The sequence below is a fragment of the Podarcis bocagei genome (assembly GCF_964188305.1).
Source record: "Podarcis bocagei genome assembly, chromosome: 13".
Classification (NCBI taxonomy): domain Eukaryota; kingdom Metazoa; phylum Chordata; class Lepidosauria; order Squamata; family Lacertidae; genus Podarcis; species Podarcis bocagei.
In genome coordinates, this window is record NC_138138.1 from 9,481,260 (window position 1) to 9,500,943 (window position 19,684).

The 19,684-nt window shown below is 44.4% G+C and overlaps 1 protein-coding gene and 1 long non-coding RNA gene across 2 annotated transcripts in view; one reads left to right on the top strand and one right to left on the bottom strand.

Annotated features, from left to right (window-relative positions):
- Positions 1-19,684, top strand: part of LOC308571473 — a 351,060-nt gene that overhangs the window by 135,228 nt on the left and 196,148 nt on the right. The window lies entirely within an intron of this gene.
- The window catches only part of LOC308571146 (transmembrane protease serine 11E-like), a 67,775-nt gene that overhangs the window by 29,572 nt on the left and 18,519 nt on the right, over positions 1-19,684 (bottom strand). The window contains exon 4 of the mRNA XM_081166592.1: positions 4,069-4,136. Within this exon, the coding sequence (XP_081022718.1) occupies positions 4,069-4,136 (68 nt within the window). The remainder of the gene's footprint in view (positions 1-4,068; positions 4,137-19,684) is intronic.

The following is a 19,684-nucleotide window of genomic DNA, read 5'->3' on the forward strand; positions in this document are numbered from 1 at the left end:
TCTGTATGCAGGTGTTTAGTGTTGTTTATAAATTCTAGTTCTGTCCCAATCCAACCATTATTGAGTTGAGTCACCATACAGCGATCTTCCTAGACAAATGTTGTAAAATGATCTTGTGAAAGTTTCTCCGAGAAGATAACACTGCGAGTTTCTGCATCCTGAAGAACTGGTTTTTTAGTATGATTTCAGCATGCAATGCTTGGGTATTTTGTCCCGGAGAAACTCTTTCATATGGCAGTGATCCTGAGGGTAAAATTACCTGCAGTTCTTTCACCTTAATAATAGCTATATGAACTGATGCGAAGAAACCACTCACACACCATCAGAAATCTGCACCAATGATACATTTGATGCGCTCAAGCCACAAGAAGGTATCCTTTGCATCTCAGAGAGAAGAGCAGCTGGATTTTAGGCAAACAGCTGGGAAGAACTAGGTCAACAAACTCTTGAAGATACCTTCTAAATTGCATTCAATTTCTTGCAAATTCAAAAAGGAGCAAGGTTTAGAGTAAAGCTGCTCCTTTTCCTTTTCTTCCTGATCTTTCAAACAGACAGAACCAGTGTGCACAAGCAAAAGTTGTAACATTTTGCTTCCCAAAGTGTGTGTTTTAGGCTGCAAATGTAGGGACACTAGGAGTGATCAGCGAGCAGGCAAGCAAAACCTCAAAGTTCTCTTTCTCTTTCTCTTTCTCTTTCTCTTTCTCTTTCTCTTTCTCTCTTTATCTTTCTCTTTCTCTTTCTCTTTCTCTTTCTCTTTCTCTTTCTCTTTCTCTTTCTCTTTCTCTTTCTCTTTCTCTTTCTCTCCACCCTTCCTTTCCTTCACCCTGAACTCTGCAAGCATTAGCCGATGGAAATTGCTTCGTCAGTTCTTCCTTTTCTTCAGATCAGGGGCGAGGAACCTTTTATGGCTGGCGGACCAGATCCTTATCTCCCCACCCCAGGAGGGCCAAACTTTGACCCACCTGTCAAATCCCTTGATGTCCTGCTGGCATCAAGTGATGCTGCACTTTGACGCTCCAGCAGTTGGGACTTCAAAGTGTAGTGCTTGGCTGTTTGAATGCCTTTTTCCAAACAGACCTGTGCTGTTCTTTAAGCCTCCAGCTTAGGCTGAGCAAAGAGTGCAGTTCTGCTGACCGCTTTGCACAGGTGAAGAAGATTCCACCAAGTTTGAACCCTCCCTCCCGCGCATCAACTGATGTCCCCCTGATGGACAGGTGGGCGTGGTTTGAGGAAAATGGCCTCATGGGTCAGTTTGGACCCCCTGGCAGGCAAGGATTGGGTGGAAACCAGAAATTGCCCATCCCTGCTTTAGGTCAATGGCCAGTGCTGCTAGAATGGTACTGTCATCAAGTGAAAGAGAAAGCTAAAATAATCCCACTATTCATTTGTCAGTCTACAGATGACCTCACATAGCTGCACGCTGCAGACTCGAGCAACAGCTGGTAAATCTAGGCTTGTACAATTAAAGTGGATTAAAGTGCTCTGTCGCCCTAAGGTGTTGCAATGACACCTTTTAAAAACATCCTTTAAAAAAAGACTTTGGGCTGTTATGGAAGTAGCAGGGAAATTCACCCGAGAGTGCTGAATGATTAGCAGGAAATTTATAAACGCCCCACAAGCAAATCAATCTGAGTACAGGGTGAACGTTCGTTGTTGCAGAGTCACAGAAGGTGGAATTGATTTCGAAGGGAAGCCCTATTTTAAAAAAAACAACTCATTGAGGAACAGTGTCATAAACTCACAGGAAGACAAATAAATGGGGGGGGGGCACAGCCTGCTGAAGAAGTACAGCCAGATACCCTCCCCTTCTCAAAGCTGGCAACCAGAGTTAAGTTGATCCTGTGCAGTCCATGGGGAGGGAGCGTTCAGACATTGCTTTCTTCACCTGCCACAGTCAAAGCCCTTAATGTCCATGGCTGACTGTGTTAATGCAAATGAAATCTATGCATTTCCATCCAGGACGCATTTCCACCTGCGGGTGACACAGAAATGACCTGTCAAATATAGCTATTAAGGGCTTATGGAAAGTGCTCTGCCAATGCCCGCTAGGCTGCTGCTTTGAAAAGAAGGAACAAGGAAAGGTACACAGCTGTGCCTTCCTGGTATATGTTCAGTGGATTGGGGGTGCGGGGAGGGTCATGGGGAATTATGCTGCCAGTGTAAGGAGCTCGGGAGTTTATAAACATCTGAGAATAAAACTGATTTTAATCAAAGAGCTGCCAATTAAAATACAGTGCCCAGATTCATGATCTGGAATGCAATGCACATTTAACTACATCCTCTACAGTCATACCTCATGTTACATTTGCTTCATGTTACGTTCTTTCAGGTTACGTCCCGCGGTGACCCAGAAGTACCAAAAAGGATTACTTCCGGGTTTCACCGCTCGCGCATGCACAGAAGCGCTAAATCGCTCTCCGAGCATGCGCACAAGCACCAAATCATGGCACACACCTGCGCAGATACGGTGCTTCAGGTTGCGCCCTTTTCATGTTGCGAACAGGCCTCCGGAACGGATCCCGTTCACAACCAGAGGTACCACTGTATTCCTGAAGAATATGCCAGCAAACAATATGGGCTGCTTTGCATATTACACGGAGGAAAAGCTGTGTTGCCACAGAGAGCCTGTCTTAGAAGCTTGGGCTAGTCTTAGTTTCCTGGCCACCAAGTCTATGTAGCACATATTTGCTACGTTCAGATAGGACAATACAATACAATACAAATACCTTTACTGGCATTACAAGTTAAGACATTTCAAATCCCTGGGATAAATTTAAAAGGGACAGGAGTGAGGCTGTTGGGTCACAAGGACATGTTTACACCGAACAAATATCTAAAAGCTTTTGAACACACTTTGAACTACTGTCAAAAGAACTGCCCACTGCCCTACTGGCAGCTTTGGGGAAATGTGGAAATACTCCAGACTTAGAAATTAAAAATGTTCATCTGTGTTACAGCACAAACTGGAAAAACTAGGTACCTCTCAGGAATAATATGTCAAGAGGAGAGGTTGCAATGATTAGGTTCATATGGGCTGAACAGGGAGGAGGCATAGGGTAAATTCCCCAGCTGAAATATCACCTATGTTATCAACCTGCTAGGTGGCTTCAGTGTCAAACTAGGTGTGACGGTGAAGCTCTGTGTTATCGCACTCACCAGCATTACATGTGCTTTGTGGATTTAGCCATCCTGCCTTGTTTTACTGATGACCCCCAAAGACTTGTGAAGCGGTCTTTTACAAATTATTGCAGAAAGGAGCGTAAGCTTTCCAGTCTGGTACACTAAGGCAAGTTAAGTCATTTCATTTCCAAGGCAAATAATTTCCAAAGATACCTAAAGCTGACAATTGTTACAGTGCAGTCCTCCTAAGGCTCTGGTGGTGTGGGATCCTGCAGAAAGATACCATTCAAGGTGGATCCAGACGAGCAGTTTATAACCTTTCTACCACACATCTGTACTCATACAAGTGGCAAGATGATTCAGAGAGCCAATACAGATGAAAAGGACACTGGGATGAGCTACCTTGGCCCAACATACTGTGGTCACCTGTACCATTCTGCTAAGAGGTGTAGAGAACTGTATCAGGAGCAGCTTGGTGGAATCCAGGCAACCAACTTAGAAGAAGAAGAGGAAGAGTTTGGATTTGATATCCCGCTTTATCAGTACCTGAAGGAGTCTCAAAGCGGCTAACATTCTCCTTTCCCTTCCTCCCCCACAACAAACACTCTGTGAGGTGAGTGGGGCTGAGAGACTTCAGAGAAGTGTGACTGGCCCAAGGTCACCCAGCAGCTGCATGTGGAGGAGCAGGGAAGCGAACCCGGTTCACCAGATTACGAGTCCACCGCTCTTAATCACTACACCACACTGGCTCTTAATGTTTAGTTAGTTAGTTACATACACACACACACACACACACACACACACAGGGAAATCCACCTGCTGGCTGAGTCACAGGAGAATCACAGAATTGTAGAGTTGGAAGAGACCCTAAGGATCGATCATTCCATTCCCCTGCAATTCAGAGGAGAGAAGATTTTTGCCATGTCTTTGGACCGTGGTTTTACATACCTCACTTTGACAAGCCGTGAGCCTCTATATTTAGGCCTTAAAATGGAATTGTGAAATGTCTCGTACATCTGTTGGGAGAAAGCAAAAGTGTTCTTTTAGCAAAGAGAACTTAGGGTCGTCCGAGGAACACCTGCTCATACTAGATCTGCAGAGCCACATTGCAGAGATATCCTCCGCATAGCTGCCAACTTACAGATTTGAAAATAAGGGACCAGCAGCCTCGAAAATAAGGGACCAGCAGCCAAAATAAGGAATTTTCCAAGCACAGGTATGTTCAACTTCTGAGCCCCTCTGAGCCAAAGGCAGAAAGCCCAGCCAGCAGCCAAACGAAGCCTCAAGCGGTGGTTCCCACAGCGCAGCAACCCGGCAAAGGGGATGCAGCAAGGGAAACCACCGTCACCTCTCCGCTGGGAAGTGCTGAGCAAAGCAAGTCCCCAGGCAACGCGGCCGATTTGATCGGCACAAGGCATGCAAGCTCCACCCCCCCAGTCATTCTTAGACTCCTTATTGGGTGAGCAACGCAGCCAAGCAACACAGTTGGAGCCTCCCTCCTCCTTGGCCGGCACGGAGGGAGGGAGAGGAGCTGCTTCCTTTGAAACCCGGAAAATTTAAGGGACATCATCAATAAGGGACAGCAGCGGGACACAGGGCTGGGATAAGGGACTTTCCCACCAAATAAGGGACGGTTGACAGCTATGATCCTCCGTAATGCAGAAAGAACCATTTTCGTTCAGCTGAATCATACCTGCCCCTGGCTCCTTTTCCGCTGCAGTAGCACAAGGCAAGAGCTTGCGTCACAAACAGCTGCCTTGCTTGTCTTCATTTGTTTTCTCAGAACCCCAAGCACTATTAAGAAGTCATTTTAGGAAGGCTACATTTCTCACGTGATTTATGTATTGAAACTGTGCAACCCTATGCATGCCTACTCAGAAGTCGTGAATTGGACGGAGCTTTCTCCCATGGCGAGCGTGTAGCCTTGCAACTGGGCTGAGCATTTCTGAATTGGATGGGTTGAAAAGGAGTGAAAGCATGGATTGTCCACTGCTTCCAGAGTGGTGCCATCTCACAGTGACCCGGCTGGGAGGTAGGGGAATAAAACTTATTTCTCTCCCCACCCCACCCCCCAAGCCGATTTCCATTTTGTAAAATCAATTTGGGTGGCGTGTAGTTGATGCGAGTATAGATGATGAGCCTGATCCTGGAGATTTACAGAAGAATGAAGGGGTTTTAGGTTGTCTCTGCTCCATCCCCAGAACGCCCCGTTTCAGGGCTGACTGGTTGCTGTCGACAAAAAAGCTATTAATGCTAAATTGGTGCCCATAGAACTTTTCACAGGTATAGCAAGGGCCTCTCTGGCATATACACCCCATGCTGATGAAGATCTTCTCTTCCTGCAGAAAGGCATCTCCACCCCATCCTAGCCCTTTCCAGCCAGCAAATGTGAGGGTTAAGATTGCTCTGTAAATCACCCACTAGCCTCAAAGCCATGGGTAGGCAAACTAAGGCCCGGGGGCCAGATCTGGCCCAATCACCTTCTAAATCTGGCCCACGGACAGTCCGGGAATCCGTGTGTTTTTACATGAGTAGAATGTGTGCTTTTATTTAAAATGCATCTCTGGGTTATTTGTGGGGCATAGGAATTCGTTCTTTTTCTTCTTCAAAATATAGTCTGGCTCCCCTTAAGGTCTGAGGGACAGTGGATTGGCCCCCTACTGAATAAGTTTGCTGACCCCTGCACAAAGCTATCCATCTCAGACAGTGTTTGAGCCCAGTTCTCCAGAACTGAAATTCTCTTTGCTAGACTGGAATGTCTTCTTGCGTAATCTGTGTCCAAAAAGTCTTTTGCAAATGTTCTACCACTTCCTAAGAATGCATTTTCATTCATAGCATCTTGCCATTTGTTTTCTAACCAGAAACAACAAATAAGAAGAAGCCTGCCTATATTTTAGACATGTCCAGTTTTATTGGTATTTTAACTTGCCTTACGACTTCTGTATAAAGTGATTTAACAAATGCAAATAACAACAACCAATTCATATTATCTATAAATTTAGTAGACTTGAATTACAAAACTCTTCAAACACTTTATAACTGAAAGGTAGCCTTACGTCCCATATGAAAATAAAAATATTTCCTGCGTGGTTTTATTACTTTTTAATGACTTGTTATATTTACCCTTCTTTATAGGAGTTCAAGGTAGTGTGCATGTAGGCTTACTCCATTTTGTTGTACAAACGAAACGAAAATGTTTATTCGGCTTTACGCCCATCATAAAGCACAACACAACAAAACAAATCAAATAAAACAGTGGACTCGTACAAGCCACCAGTAATATAACACAATTCACAGCTCACAAGGACAGATATTAGCAATTCAAAAGAAAAATTTAAGATTAAGATTTAGGCACTACGCTAAAATCAATATCTGATGTCATAATAGAAAATTCTTATAACTATCAATAATCGGCTAACATTCCATTCCGTCTCTTGTACGAGAGGACGGCTGTTAGGAATTTAGCAACCTGTAGGGTAATATAAGGATCCACATGTTGTACAAAGTTTGTGTATTAATTATCATGAGACGGTTAAAGCAAAATTTAATATCAAGGGAAGACTTAAGAGCACAATCCTACGCGTGTTCACTTGGAAGCAAGCTCTACCATAAGTTCAGTGGAACTTATGTTCTAGAGAGAGTACAACCTTAATGTTAAATCTGCTTTTTTTAATGACTGCCAAGTCTTTTGACCATGGGCGCAGCCAGGATTTATCTTGAGGGTGGTGGTGCAGAACCTCAGTTAGTTAACTATCTTTATTGATTTACTTGATGGGGGGCAGCTGCGCCCCTGCTTTTGACAAAGATTCAGTTTCCTCCTCCCACTGCAAATTCCCAGGATGTCCTGGTCTGCAGAAAGGAGATAATAGCGCTTCCCTACTTAACAGTGTGCTGCAAGACTCCTAACAGTGAGGCAATGCAGTTTCTGGTACAGAAATGTTATTGCTGTTACTATGGTTTAATGGACACCTGAGCAACGGCTCAAGGCTTTGGAATGTTAGATGGAGACACAACTTGCTTGGTAGCTGAGATGCTGAGATAAATTGCTGGTGACTAATCCCAGGTGTCTTCTCAATGTATTCTTATCACATACCACAGCAGTTCACCATCTCGGTTTCATCTCAAATTGCACAGCATCCCTATCAACATAGGGATCATCCACACTCATTTTCCTCCGGACTTTCTAGGCACAGGTTTGCACTTTTCCAGTCTTTGCCCGAGTACTATTTTATTTTATTTGCCCCTCCACTTTCCCTGTGAAAACCCCACTAGCATAGCTAGGGGGCAGGGGGGCTGACCACATTGGGCGACACTTTTTTTAGAGGGCGGAACCACACAGCTCTACCCCTGGGTCAAGCCTGGCCTGGAGAGGAGAGTCAATTCTCTGCCCCTCTCCTCGGCCGGGCGACACCGCACAAGGATGCTGCTGAGGTAGCTTTCTCGCACCCATCCACAGTTCCACTCTCCATTCTTTAACGCTTTCTGCGATCAGCAGAAAACCCAGATTGCTGTTTGTTCTGATTCAGCATCAAAGAGTGGATTTTCCTGGGGAAAGTGAAGGAAGTGGGAAAAGTGCTCAGACTTTTCTAGACTTGGGCCTAGAAAGCACTGTGTGTAGATGAGCCCATGATGAACCAGGATGCCACCTATATATATGTCCTGTCACATAATCTCACGCAAAGGCAATTTTTTTTCTTACTGAGCCACTTCGCTGCTTTCCAGACAGGGCTGCATCCCGCCCCCCTCATTTTTATATTTCCCTAATAATTGTGACATTTGTTTTCTTTAGGGCTCAGCACCATTCTCCCTGACACAATTGCGGGGCCATCTCTCTAGAAGTCAATAGGGAGAATATTGGAAACTATTATTATTATTATTATTATTATTATTATTATTATTATTATTATTATTATCATCATTATTATCATTATTATTATTATTTATACCCCACCCATCTGGATGGGTTTCCCCAGCCACTCTTTGCAAGGGGGGGGGGGGACTACTCAGATAGCCTCTTCAGAAAGATACTATGACCGATGGCATCAAAAGCTTCCAAGAAGTTGAAAATAATAAATAAGGGTTCACCCGTTCTGTCTTCCTATCAACAGATCCAATGTCACAAAGTGATCAAGGCAATGTCAGGCCCAAAACTGATCTTGAAATCATACTGAAATGGATCCTAGACTTGGCCAGACATCACCTCTTTATTAGAGTAATAAGCCGCAGTGGACAAGGACGCTCAAGCATATTGATGGTCGGCTGGATGTAACCAAAGATCTTGTCCCCACCCTCAGAATACCTTTAAAATATCCATAAAAACTGGACCTGATAGGCACCTGAGCACCTCCACTGATGAAACTGCAGAGAGTCCAGATCATGGCAATTGGGAGCAAATTTACCAAACATTCCACAGCATCTCTCCCCAGGCCAAATTGCACGAGGCCATGGACTGTTGTCAGGACAGCTGACAATGAGAAGATGCAATGGTGAAAATAAATCTTTCTTTGATACCAGCATTTCCATTGAGTAGGCTCCATAATGAGCTCACCTCTTAACGCACTTAATTGAACTCGTCACCAGTCTTCATCTCCTTTCTAACCATTGCACTGCAGCATATCCATCACTTGGGTCATCTTCATATCCACAGAGCAATCCATCACTTGGGTCATCTCCATATCCACAGAGCAACTAGGGATTTGACAGGAGCACCACAGCAGGAAGTTCACCAGAGGACTCATTACGCTCCAAGGGCGGACCATTTTAATAGTTTCCCCACCCGTGCAGGGAAGTAGAGCTGTGGAAAGTCTAAAGTTAAACAGGAAGTTTTCTGGCCATGGCAAGAGAAATCCAAACCAAGAGTCTGTCCTGCATGCCCTGGGTTAATGACATGTTGGGTCAGCCCCATGGAAGCCATGAAATCCTAAGCCTCGGGATTTATGTCCAGAGTCCCACAGGACAATCATTCTGGGAGTTTTCAGCACCAAATCCATGACCACCTCTGACAGTTCAAGCAGGAAGACAGATGAGCAGGAGAGGGGGCAGAATCCTCAATCTGCCCTGAATACCAAAGTTATGCATGCCTTTTCCTCCTTGCACATATCCCGGGTGAATGAAGAAAGAAACCATTATTGCAGTATTGGTATAAAAGGGTAAAGGCAGTGGCATAGCGTGGGGGGTGCCAGGGGTGCCGGCCGCACCGGGCGCAACATCTGGGGGGGCGCGAGTCCAGAGGGCCCAGCCCCGTCGTGCCCTCGGCCCGCCCCTATTGTCAGAGCGGCCGGCCAGCCTCTGCCTGCTCCTACCTTGCCCACCCGAGGACTGCGGCAGCGCCCGCCCCCGTGGCCACCTACCCCCGCCTCGCCCATTGGCTTGCCTCCCTCGGCCCCGCCTCTCTCCGATGGCCGCGGGGGTGTCCTGCTCGGTGCCGCCGCCTTTTTTCAGGAGGTAGGGAGGCTGGACGGGGAGGTGGGGTCAGAAGCGGGCAGAGAAGGAGGGGAGCTCGTAGCCAAAAGGGCTGCACCGGCCGGCAAAGGGCCGGGGAAAGTTTGGAGAGGAGAAACGCACCGTCATGATTTCCCGGTGGAAGCGGCAGGATTAGGGATGGCGAAGCGTAATTACGCACGAATTTCGCTGGGTGAGAGCTTTGGGGATCGATCGGCGGAAATGGGAATAAATTGGAATATGAGAAAGAGAGGGGGGGACCATCATTCATAGGCATAGATTTGTAGGGTTAGGGGGCGCAAATCCACGGGTTAGGGGGCGCAAATTACTTGCCTTGCCCCGGGTGCTGACAACCCACGCTATGCTGCTGGGTAAAGGGACCCCTGACCATTAGGTCCAGTTGTGGCCCACTCTGGGATTGCAGCGCTCATCTCGCTTTATTGGCTGAGGGAGCCGGCGTCCAGCTTCCGGGTCATGTGGCCAGCATGACTAAGCTTTTAAAGAAATAGTGTGCTGTGCTGCTTTTGTTTTGTTTTTCACTATCTGTACTTTATTACATTTTTAAAACATTGCTTTAATTACGTAGATAGTTTAATTACTTTTGAGCAATAACCTTTTTATGTGTTGTTTTTTTTAAGCTGTGTGTGTGTTTTATCTGTATGTGTTTTAATTTTTTGCGAGCTGCTTTGTGTTCTGGTTCTGGTTGGGTTATAAATATAGAAAATTCCAGAGGTGGAGCTCTAATCACAGTCTACCGTAGGGATGGGCAACCTGTGGCTCTCAGATGCTGTTGGACAGAGGTCAGCAAACTTTTTCAGCAGGGGTCCGGTCCACTGTCCCTCAGACCTTGGTGGGGGGAGAGACTATATTTTGGAAAAAATAATGAACGAATTTCTATGCCCCACAAATAACCCAGAAATGCACTTTAAATAAAAGCACACATTCGACTCTTGTAAAAACACACTGATTCCTGGACCGTCCACGGGCCGGATTTAGAAGGCGATTGGGCCAGATCCAGTCCCCAAGCCTTAGTTTGCCTACCCATGTTGTTGGACCGATTTGCTTCAGCCTCAACCTTCATGGCCAATGTTCAGGGATGATGGGCACTGAAATCCAGCAGGGCTTCAGGTTGTTGTTGTTTAGTCGTGTCCGACTCTTTGTGACCCCATGGACGAGAGCACGCCAGGCACTCCTGTCTTCCACTGCCTCCCGCAGTTTGGTCAAACTCATTCTGGTAGCTTCGAGAACACTCTCCCACCATCTCGCTCTCCGGCGTCCCCTTCTCCTTGTGCCCTCCATCTTTCCCAACATCAGGGTCTTTTCCAGGGAGTCTTCTCTTCTCATGAGGTGGCCAAAGTATTGGAGCCTCAGCTTCAGGATCTGTCCTTCCAGTGAGCACTCAGGGTTGATTTCCTTCAGAATGGAGAGGTTTGATCTTCTTGCAGTCCATGGGACTCTCCAGAGTCTCCTCCAGCACCATAATTCAAAAGAATCAATTCTTCGGCCTTCTTTATGGTCCAGCTCTCACTTTCATACATCACTACTGGGAAAACCATAGCTTTGACTATATGGACCTTTGTCGGCAAGGTGATGTCTCTGCTTTTTAAGATGCTGTCTAGGTTTGTCATTGCTTTTCTCCCAAGAAGCAGGCGTCTTTTAATTTCGTGACTGCTGTTACCATCTGCAGTGATCATGGAGCCCAGGAAAGTACCGTATTTTTCGCCCTATAGGACGCACTTTTCCCCCTCCAAAAATGAAGGGGAAATCTGGGTGCGTCCTATGGGGCGAATGCAGGCTTTCGCTGAAGCTTGGAGAGTGAGAGGGGTCTGGCTCTCCAGGCTTCAGGAAGACATCCGCAGCCTAGGCAGCCCTGCGGGAGGTCCAAAAAAACAAAACAAAACACAACAGGGACCACACATACCCCAGACTTAATCTGACGGAGTTTTCGCGAAAGTGATTTCTCCTAAACCGAAGTTGCCACTGTGCTTGCCTCTTTGAGCCTCTCCTGATTCTATGAGACAGTGTGGCAGGGGATGGCAGGAATTCAACCAGCTCGCCCTCCACCTGAAGAACCTCTTCCTCTGCTTCTGTTATGTCCACCATCTCTGACTGCTCAGACTCCTCCCCTTCCTCCAGCCCTAGCTCCTGCCTCGCTGGTGGCACAAAACCCCATAAATCACTGGCCCACTCTCCAGGGTCAACCTATGGCCTCCTCTGCCTCTGCCACACACTCCTCAGAGTCCTGTCAGTCCCTGACACCCGATTTACATGCTTTGCTCTTTTCTGCTTATTACCTTGTCCTGCTCAATCTTGTCAACACCTTCAGTTTCAAAGACCTCTGTTGATCTGCAACATCTCATAGCTTCCAAATTCCACTTTAACTTTTGCAATATCTCAGATGAATTATTATTCACCTTTGCCCACCTTTACTTACACAACATGTAGGGTTCTGAACTAAGTCAGCCTTGTCAACAACAGGACCATCACCCTTTGGTCAGATTTTTCAGCAAGTCTTTCTAAAGAACATAACAACTTCCATACGTTGACCACTGACATGATATTTGTTTGTTCGTTTCATTTTTACCCTGCCCTTTCTCTGAGCAGCTCAAGGTGGGATTCTCCCCATTCAGTCTTCACCACAAACCTGTGTGAGGTACGTCAGACCAGGAGAGAGTGACTGTCAGGGACTGGGCAGAGGAGGAATGGTGGAGACCGCCTCCCTATCCTGACCCCTCCAGGGAGGAGGAGGAGGAAGCCAGTATAGATTTACAACAGTGGTTTGAGGGAGGTCACAACTCAGAGGCAGATGATGGGAATTTGTCGACCCCTGAGCTAAAGACACAGAAGTCAGGAATGGAGCGAACTGGGTTGGTGTATGCAGGGAGGGGAGCGGTAAAGCAGCGTACACAAACACAAGCCTGCACACTATTTGCTCTCACATGTTCAGGGAGAGCAAGAGAGCATCACAGTCACCTGATCAGGTATTGTGGGCATTTGAGGAAATTCAGAATGGCACATGATACAAAAAGAGAACCTTATCCCCTGTCATTCCTGGGGTTCCAAGTAGTTAACAATTTAGTGACCATTCATTCATTCATTTCAAAAATTTTATAAACCACTTGATTGTAAAAAAATAATAATCTAAGTGGTTTACAAAATGTAAAACAGTAAAATCAAGAAGAATTTACAACCCTGCTTCAAAAGACACAAAAGTTAAAATACAGAAACAGATTAAAATAACCTCCTTTACACATTAAAAGACCAACCAAGAGGCTCTTTTAAGAATTTGTGTAAAAAGTAAAGGGACCCCTGACCATTAGGTCCAGTCGTGACCGACTCTGGGGTTGCGGTGCTCATCTCACTTTATTGGCCGAGGGAGCCGGCATACAGCTTCCGGGTCATGTGGCCAGCATGACTAAGCCGCTTCTGGCAAACCAGAGCAGTGCATGGAAACGCCGTTTACCTTCCTGCTGGTAATTTTGATGTGCTTTCGAACTGCTAGGTGGACAGGAGCTGGGACCGAGCAATGGGAGCTCACCCCGTCGCAGGGATTCAAACTGCTGACCTTCTGATCGGCAAGTCCTAGGTTCTGTGTTGTGTTAAAAATATCATCAGTCATGTTGCCCATCACCACCTCTGCTTGCCCAAGACTTCCCCAAGTCTGCAGAGTGCATTCTTTTGATCATTTTCAGAAAGTATTAATCAGTTGTTTTACACTTGCTGCGCCAAAACTAGTTTCCTGTTCACATTCTCTGGCACACGCAATTACTTTATCTGTCTCTTTCATGTCTTTCTTCTTTCCATTCAAGATGAAGAAGACTTTTCATGCCCTCGTAATTTTAATTGCCTTTGTTTGTTCTTCTTCTAATCTTAACCTATCCTTTTCAAAGCAGCGCAGCGAGAACTGCAGCTTTATTTGAGGTGTGGCGAATACAATTAACTTACACAGACTTTTTTTGCCAGTACTGTCACTCTTGTATAAGTCAGTTAAGTTTGCTACACGGCAATGCAAGTATTTTTGTTCTATTTAAAGTATTTCCTAGTCAAATAAAAGTCCCAAAGTGGTGCCTTGTTTTTCAGTAGGTGGTTAGTGTTTTCTCAGGGGAACCATCTACTGCAACTCAATTTTTTTTTTCTGTGTGGCAACAGCAAACGCAAAATACAACCCTATTTAGGTATGTGAGGAAAACCCTCTCCCTCACCAGCCATGATGCTTCAGGTCTGCTACTGACTTCCTATATAGCCATGGTGGTGGTTTAAAGTGCAATAGGGGTAAGAATAGGGAGTTGAATCACACTCCCACCAACCTGTAACTTCCCAACAACCTTTTTTTTAGTTCATTCATTCATTCATTCATTCTCTCTCTCTCTCCCCACACACCCGCTCCTGATGGAACTCAATGACCTGCAATAATTCTTGCCAAGAGAACAACCAAGTTTTAAAACAGTTAATTTGGGGCAGAAAACCAGAGATGGAGGTGAGTCCTTCTCAGCAGTGCAAACTGGCCTTGAAGCTCCTCCACCCTCAACTTTATAGGGAATTGACAGCAGCCCCATATCCGGAGCTATGAGGAAGTGGCCATTGTAAGTCAATACGGAACTACAAAAACCTAGTGTAATGCAACAAGTCTCTGATATCATGAGTACAATTGGTGCTGTTCATTTATTAATTTAAATTTAATTGGATTTTAAGTGCTGGTTACCCAAGTGCTCATCTAGGTCATAGACTTAATTGGCTTCTGATGGGTCCCATTCCAAATAGATAGGTTGTATCTGTACAGTGTGGCATTATCTGACTGAACGAAGTCTAACTTCACAAACACAACACCACAACCTCATTAGTGGTAGTAATAATGTTTCTTCCAAATAACTGGGGAATGTTAATAACGTAGACGGGGAAATGAGTCATTCTGAATTCCTTCTCAAAAGTAGCATCTGAGAAGACTACTGTAATGGGATGGTAGAGATAATATCATCCAGTTGTTCCTTATTCATTAAAATGTAGTTCTGTTCTCCTTGGGAACTGGATCACAGAGTTTCCTAGTGATTTTTTAAAATTTTTAATTAAAAAAGTTAATAGACGTACTGTGCTCTTTTGAAGTGACAACTCAAAGAGTTTAAACATAAAGCAGTTTAAATATGAAAGCTTGCTTTTGAGGTTTGTGAAGCTAAGAGATATATAAATCTGTCTTGGCATAGTATCAGCAAACCAGGGAGAAAATATTTTCTTATAACCTTACTATGAGCTCTCTGTTGCTTTAATGGTTACGTCTATCTTTTGATATCATAAGGTGGTGCATAGGTTAGGATTCAAAACTGTGTTGGGAAAACTGGAGGAGAAGGAAGAGATAGCCTTTAATATTAATCTATGATTGAATTACTAAAATGAGGTTTGTCAGAGCTCCACCTGTTTGTAAGTTCAGGGTCAGAGCAGGGAGGTGTCTCTCCAAATTGGATGAATGAGCAGTAAAGTACTTTGAGGGTTCCCACACACACACACACACACAATCAGGAGGCATATAAATTTGATGAAATAACTAAACAATAAAAAAACCGGCAAATGCAATTCAATGTAAGCAAGTGCAAAACATTCTAATTTCACATATCTTCTCATGGGGTCTGAACAGGGGCTGGCTGACCAGGAAGAAGACCTTGGGATCAGAGGGATAGCTTGATAACTTGATAGCCACCCAAAACTGTCAGATGGGCAGGGTACAAATAATAACTGATGGTGAAGATGTTGACCCAATGTGCTTTAGCTGTGAAATATGTGAATGCTGTGCCTAGGGATCATGAGGGGAAAGACGGAAAATAAAACTGCCAATATAATAAAGCTGTTATATATCTGTGGTGCAGCTCATAGGACTTTGGGAAACTGATCCTTCGTTGGAAGGCAAAAATGTTTAAAGTGGCTCATGGAGCTGAAGAAATGGAATTACACCTACTCCCTGCTAATGTCAAAGATTTGGGACCACCCCCCAAAAAAATTGAATAAGCAAACAGTCATGGTGGGCATGCTGGCTCCATGTTAGACCCAAATTGGGCCTCTGAAGCATTGTCTGAATTGGCCCGTAATGACTACAAGCTACAACTGCTCAAATTTTCTCTTGTACACAACTATTAAAAGTGCAGGTGTCCTGTCCTCTTTGTCACCTGGTCACCCTTCAAATCCTGGTAACGTTCAACAAGAAGAAGCACCCTTCTTTAACATTTGCATTTTATTTATATTATTTACTCTGCTCTATATTATTCCACTAGGGAAATGGGTGGTGCTGTGGGTTAAACCACAGAGCCTAGGACTTGCCGATCAGAAGGTCGGTGGTTCGAATCCCCGCGACGGGGTGAGCTCCTGTTGCTCGGTCCCTGCTCCTGCCAACCTAGCAGTTCGAAAGCATGTCAAAATGCATGTAGATAAATAGGTACCACTCCAGCAGGAAGGTAAACGTCATTTCCGTGCACTGCTCTGCTTCGCCAGAAGCAGCTTAGTCATGCTGGCCACATGACCCGGAAGCTGTACGCCGGCTCCCTTGGTCAGTAAAGCGAGATGAGCGCCACAACCCCAGAGCCAGCCACAACTGGACCTAATGGTCAGGGGTCCCTTTACCTTTACCTATATTATTCCACTAACTCAATTCTGTACACAGGGCACGAATGACATTGGTCGACAAAAGAGATCGACATACGTGCACACAACTGGCCAGCTCCTTCTTGCAGGACATTACCAGGATTTTATTGGGGAAATCAACCATGTGAGTTGTACCTGTGCATGAAAGACTGTATGCATGTAGGCACCATGCAGTCGGCTATCTTGTGGGAGTGGCGAATCATGGCCAGAACACCAACACACAGGGAGACTGCTGGCTCAAGTCTCTATAAAGTATTGACCAAACTTGTCTAAGACTACTGAAATCAAGTGATGAGCTGCCATACTAGGGTGTGCAACTTAAATTTTGGGGTGAGTTTAAGGGCTGAAACTTAAATTTTGCTAATTTCTTCAGTGACAGGCCTTAAAAATATGTTTTTGCGAGTGCTGAATTCAAAACTTTCATGATTGGGCAGGTTTAGTTTTATGATGAAGAAGCCCACAAACTGCTTTCGGAAAACCAAAGGTTTTTGATTTTACCTTCTGAAAATGTCAGGTAATGCTTAATAATAATAATAATAAGAAGAAGAAGAAGGTACAACTGCATTTGTAATTTTTTTCTGTGCAATTTTACACACATTTTACTAAACAAGCAAAACTAAGTTATATTAATATAACCAAAATCTCTTTTGAATTCCTAAGTCGTTCCAACTTTTTAGCACCCCTCATATTTTGGGAAGTTGAAAATTGAAAAATCCAGCACGCCCTACTGCCATTTGCAAACTAGCCCTTAGAGAAACAGGACTTGGGAGTTTCATCTAATGCAAGATCTGAGAGAGATGAAGGCTATATGCATGCTTAAATGGGAGTGAGCCCAACTGGAGACAGGGAGAATAATAATTCCCAGTACACATGCACAGGACAGAGCTTATGAGGTCTAGTTTCACAACATTCTCTCTACTCCTTGAAAGAAGGATCTCAGGTGATAAGGAAATAATTATCCAGGTCAAGAAGATTTATAGCAAGAGTACCTGTGACATTAAACATATTTGTGCTGCCTTTAAAAATGCAAATAAAAAATTAATGAATGTTAGAAGGATGTTGGATAGAAACTAAGCGGTTTCCAGCTGTAATGCTTTAAGAGATATGAATTTTTTTTACAAATGGGTAAAAGTTTAATGGTAAGGATTTGCTGAATTAACAAATCGAACTGGAATACAAAGAAGGGAGGTATGAGGAGGTCCGAGGAAATAAGTGTATGGAAGATATGTTATTGAAAATCAATGTGTGTTTTAAACTGTTTTTTTTATTTTGTATGTTTATTTTTCCTTTTTCTTGTTATATCTTAAAAACTCTTAATAAATATCTTTTTTTTTAAAAAAAAGAAGAAATTGGAAAATAATAGCAATTAGGGCCTCAAATAAAAACTGTTGCCGCAAAAATAATAAAAAAATAAAAATAAAAATGCAAATAAAATCAGCGTCGGGAGGAGGAATATAATTATTGGAGCACCGAAGGCACGGTGGTGGTGATTTAAACCTTTCATCCCCCTGCTGCAGCCCTGAGGGATATATCTGTTCTGTGGAGCTGGTATTTTCTTTTTGGGAAATCCACTGGATTCCTCCAGAAGAAAATGCCACTTTCAGAGAAGGTTTTTTCCTCCCTCGGGACTGCAGCAGTGAAAGAAATGCTTTTTATGCTCCAATAAGTATCAGCTTCCAACCTCCCAGCTATGTTTCCGTTTCTTAAAAGCAACAACCCTGTCCATCAAGGGCAGAGACACATTTGATAGCATGTCTCGTTTGGTCCTCACATATGCAACATGCGCCACTTGAGTAGGAATTAGAGGAGACAGCCATTGTTAACCTCAGAGAATTCGAATGATTAGGAAATGAGAAAGTTTTTTGTTTGTCACTGACTCCTTCCCTTGACTCAGCTCCACCTAAGGAGCACGTTTTCCAGATTTTCCAGATGTTACCGGCATCTGATTGGTACACATAGCTAATCATCCTTCCGGCAGGAATCCTGACATTCCTGCACCTCTGTCATCGTAGGGAAAGCATCATCCACTCTCTATGTTTAGGTGCTCAGTGGGAAAGTCTGGCACTTAGATATATGGCCTGCCGCTCCCACAGAAGGCATTCAAATTTAGGTGGGTCGCATTTAGGTCATATGTCATTATTGCCCACAGTGCTGGATTTACGTATAAGCTAAACAAGCTATAGCTTAGGGCCCCACTCTCTTGGGGGGGGGCAAAAAATTAAAGGGAAAAAAACTGGATGTACATTTCCAAAATATAAGATTAACAAACCCAAATAAAATAAAACCTACATACAGCAACAGTATTTTGTGCTGCGTAGGCTCCTATAATGTAAGCAATGGGCCCCGCCTGCTAGCCTGCTCCCTAAAATATCACTGGTTTGCACATTTCTATATACAGTAATACCTCATTTCTATATACAGTAATACCGGAATGGATCCCGTTCACATCCAGAGCTACCACTGTATAGGGTGCCTACATTCTGCATGTGGAGATGGCTTTAAATACCTATTAGGTCCAGAAATTGCCACATAGCATATATTCAACACAAAAAGCAGCGGCAATTTGTTGTTGATAAAGGACAGCTGGACATATAAAGGGCCCCATTACCTCCAGTAGCTCAGGGCCTCATCAAACCTAAATCCAGCCCTGATTGCTCAGGATCACTTATCGCCCCCAGACTATTTACTGTCACAGATTATTGCTATATAACGGTGCCATGGACCTCTGTTATGCACACCAAAGGTACAAATCTCTTCAATTATTATTATTTTTAAAGTTTGGGGGTGTCTACTTAGTCATATAATTGTAGAGTTGGAAGGAACCACAAGACTCATCTAGTCCAACCCCCCTGCAAAATGTGGATACAGTGGTGCCCCGCAAGACGAATGCCTTGCAAGACGGAAAACTCGCTAGACGAAAGAGTTTTCCGTTTTGGAGGTGCTTCGCAAAACGAATCTCCTATGGGCTTGCTTCGCAAGACAAAAATGTCTTGCGAGTTCCTGCGGGGTTTTTTTCCTCCCCCCCCCTTTTTCTAAGCCGCTTATCAGCTGATCCAATCAGCAGATAAGCCGCTAAAAGCCGCTAATAGCGCTAATAGTGCTAATCCGCTAATCCGTCAATGGGCTTGCTTCGCAAGACGAAAAAACCGCTAGACGAAGAGAATCACAGAACGGATTCTTTTCGTCTTGCGAGGCACCATTGTAATGTTGATACATACACCGATATAACCACAACGCATGTCCTTAAATTACACTGCCTTTTTACAATCTTGAATATATCCAATAGCAGGTTTCTTCCATCTTCGTTCCCTGTATGCCGCCACAAGCCTACCCAAATTTTGCTTCCGGTCCTATTGTTTTCACCTCAGCCATTGACTCACTAAACAGCCTGAGGAGTCAAGCTTCTCTTCTCTCACTCTCAATCTGCACTATGGAATTAATAATCCTGGCCTACCTTATGGGCTGTTGTAGTAGGGGTAGAAAAAACGTTTGAATGCTT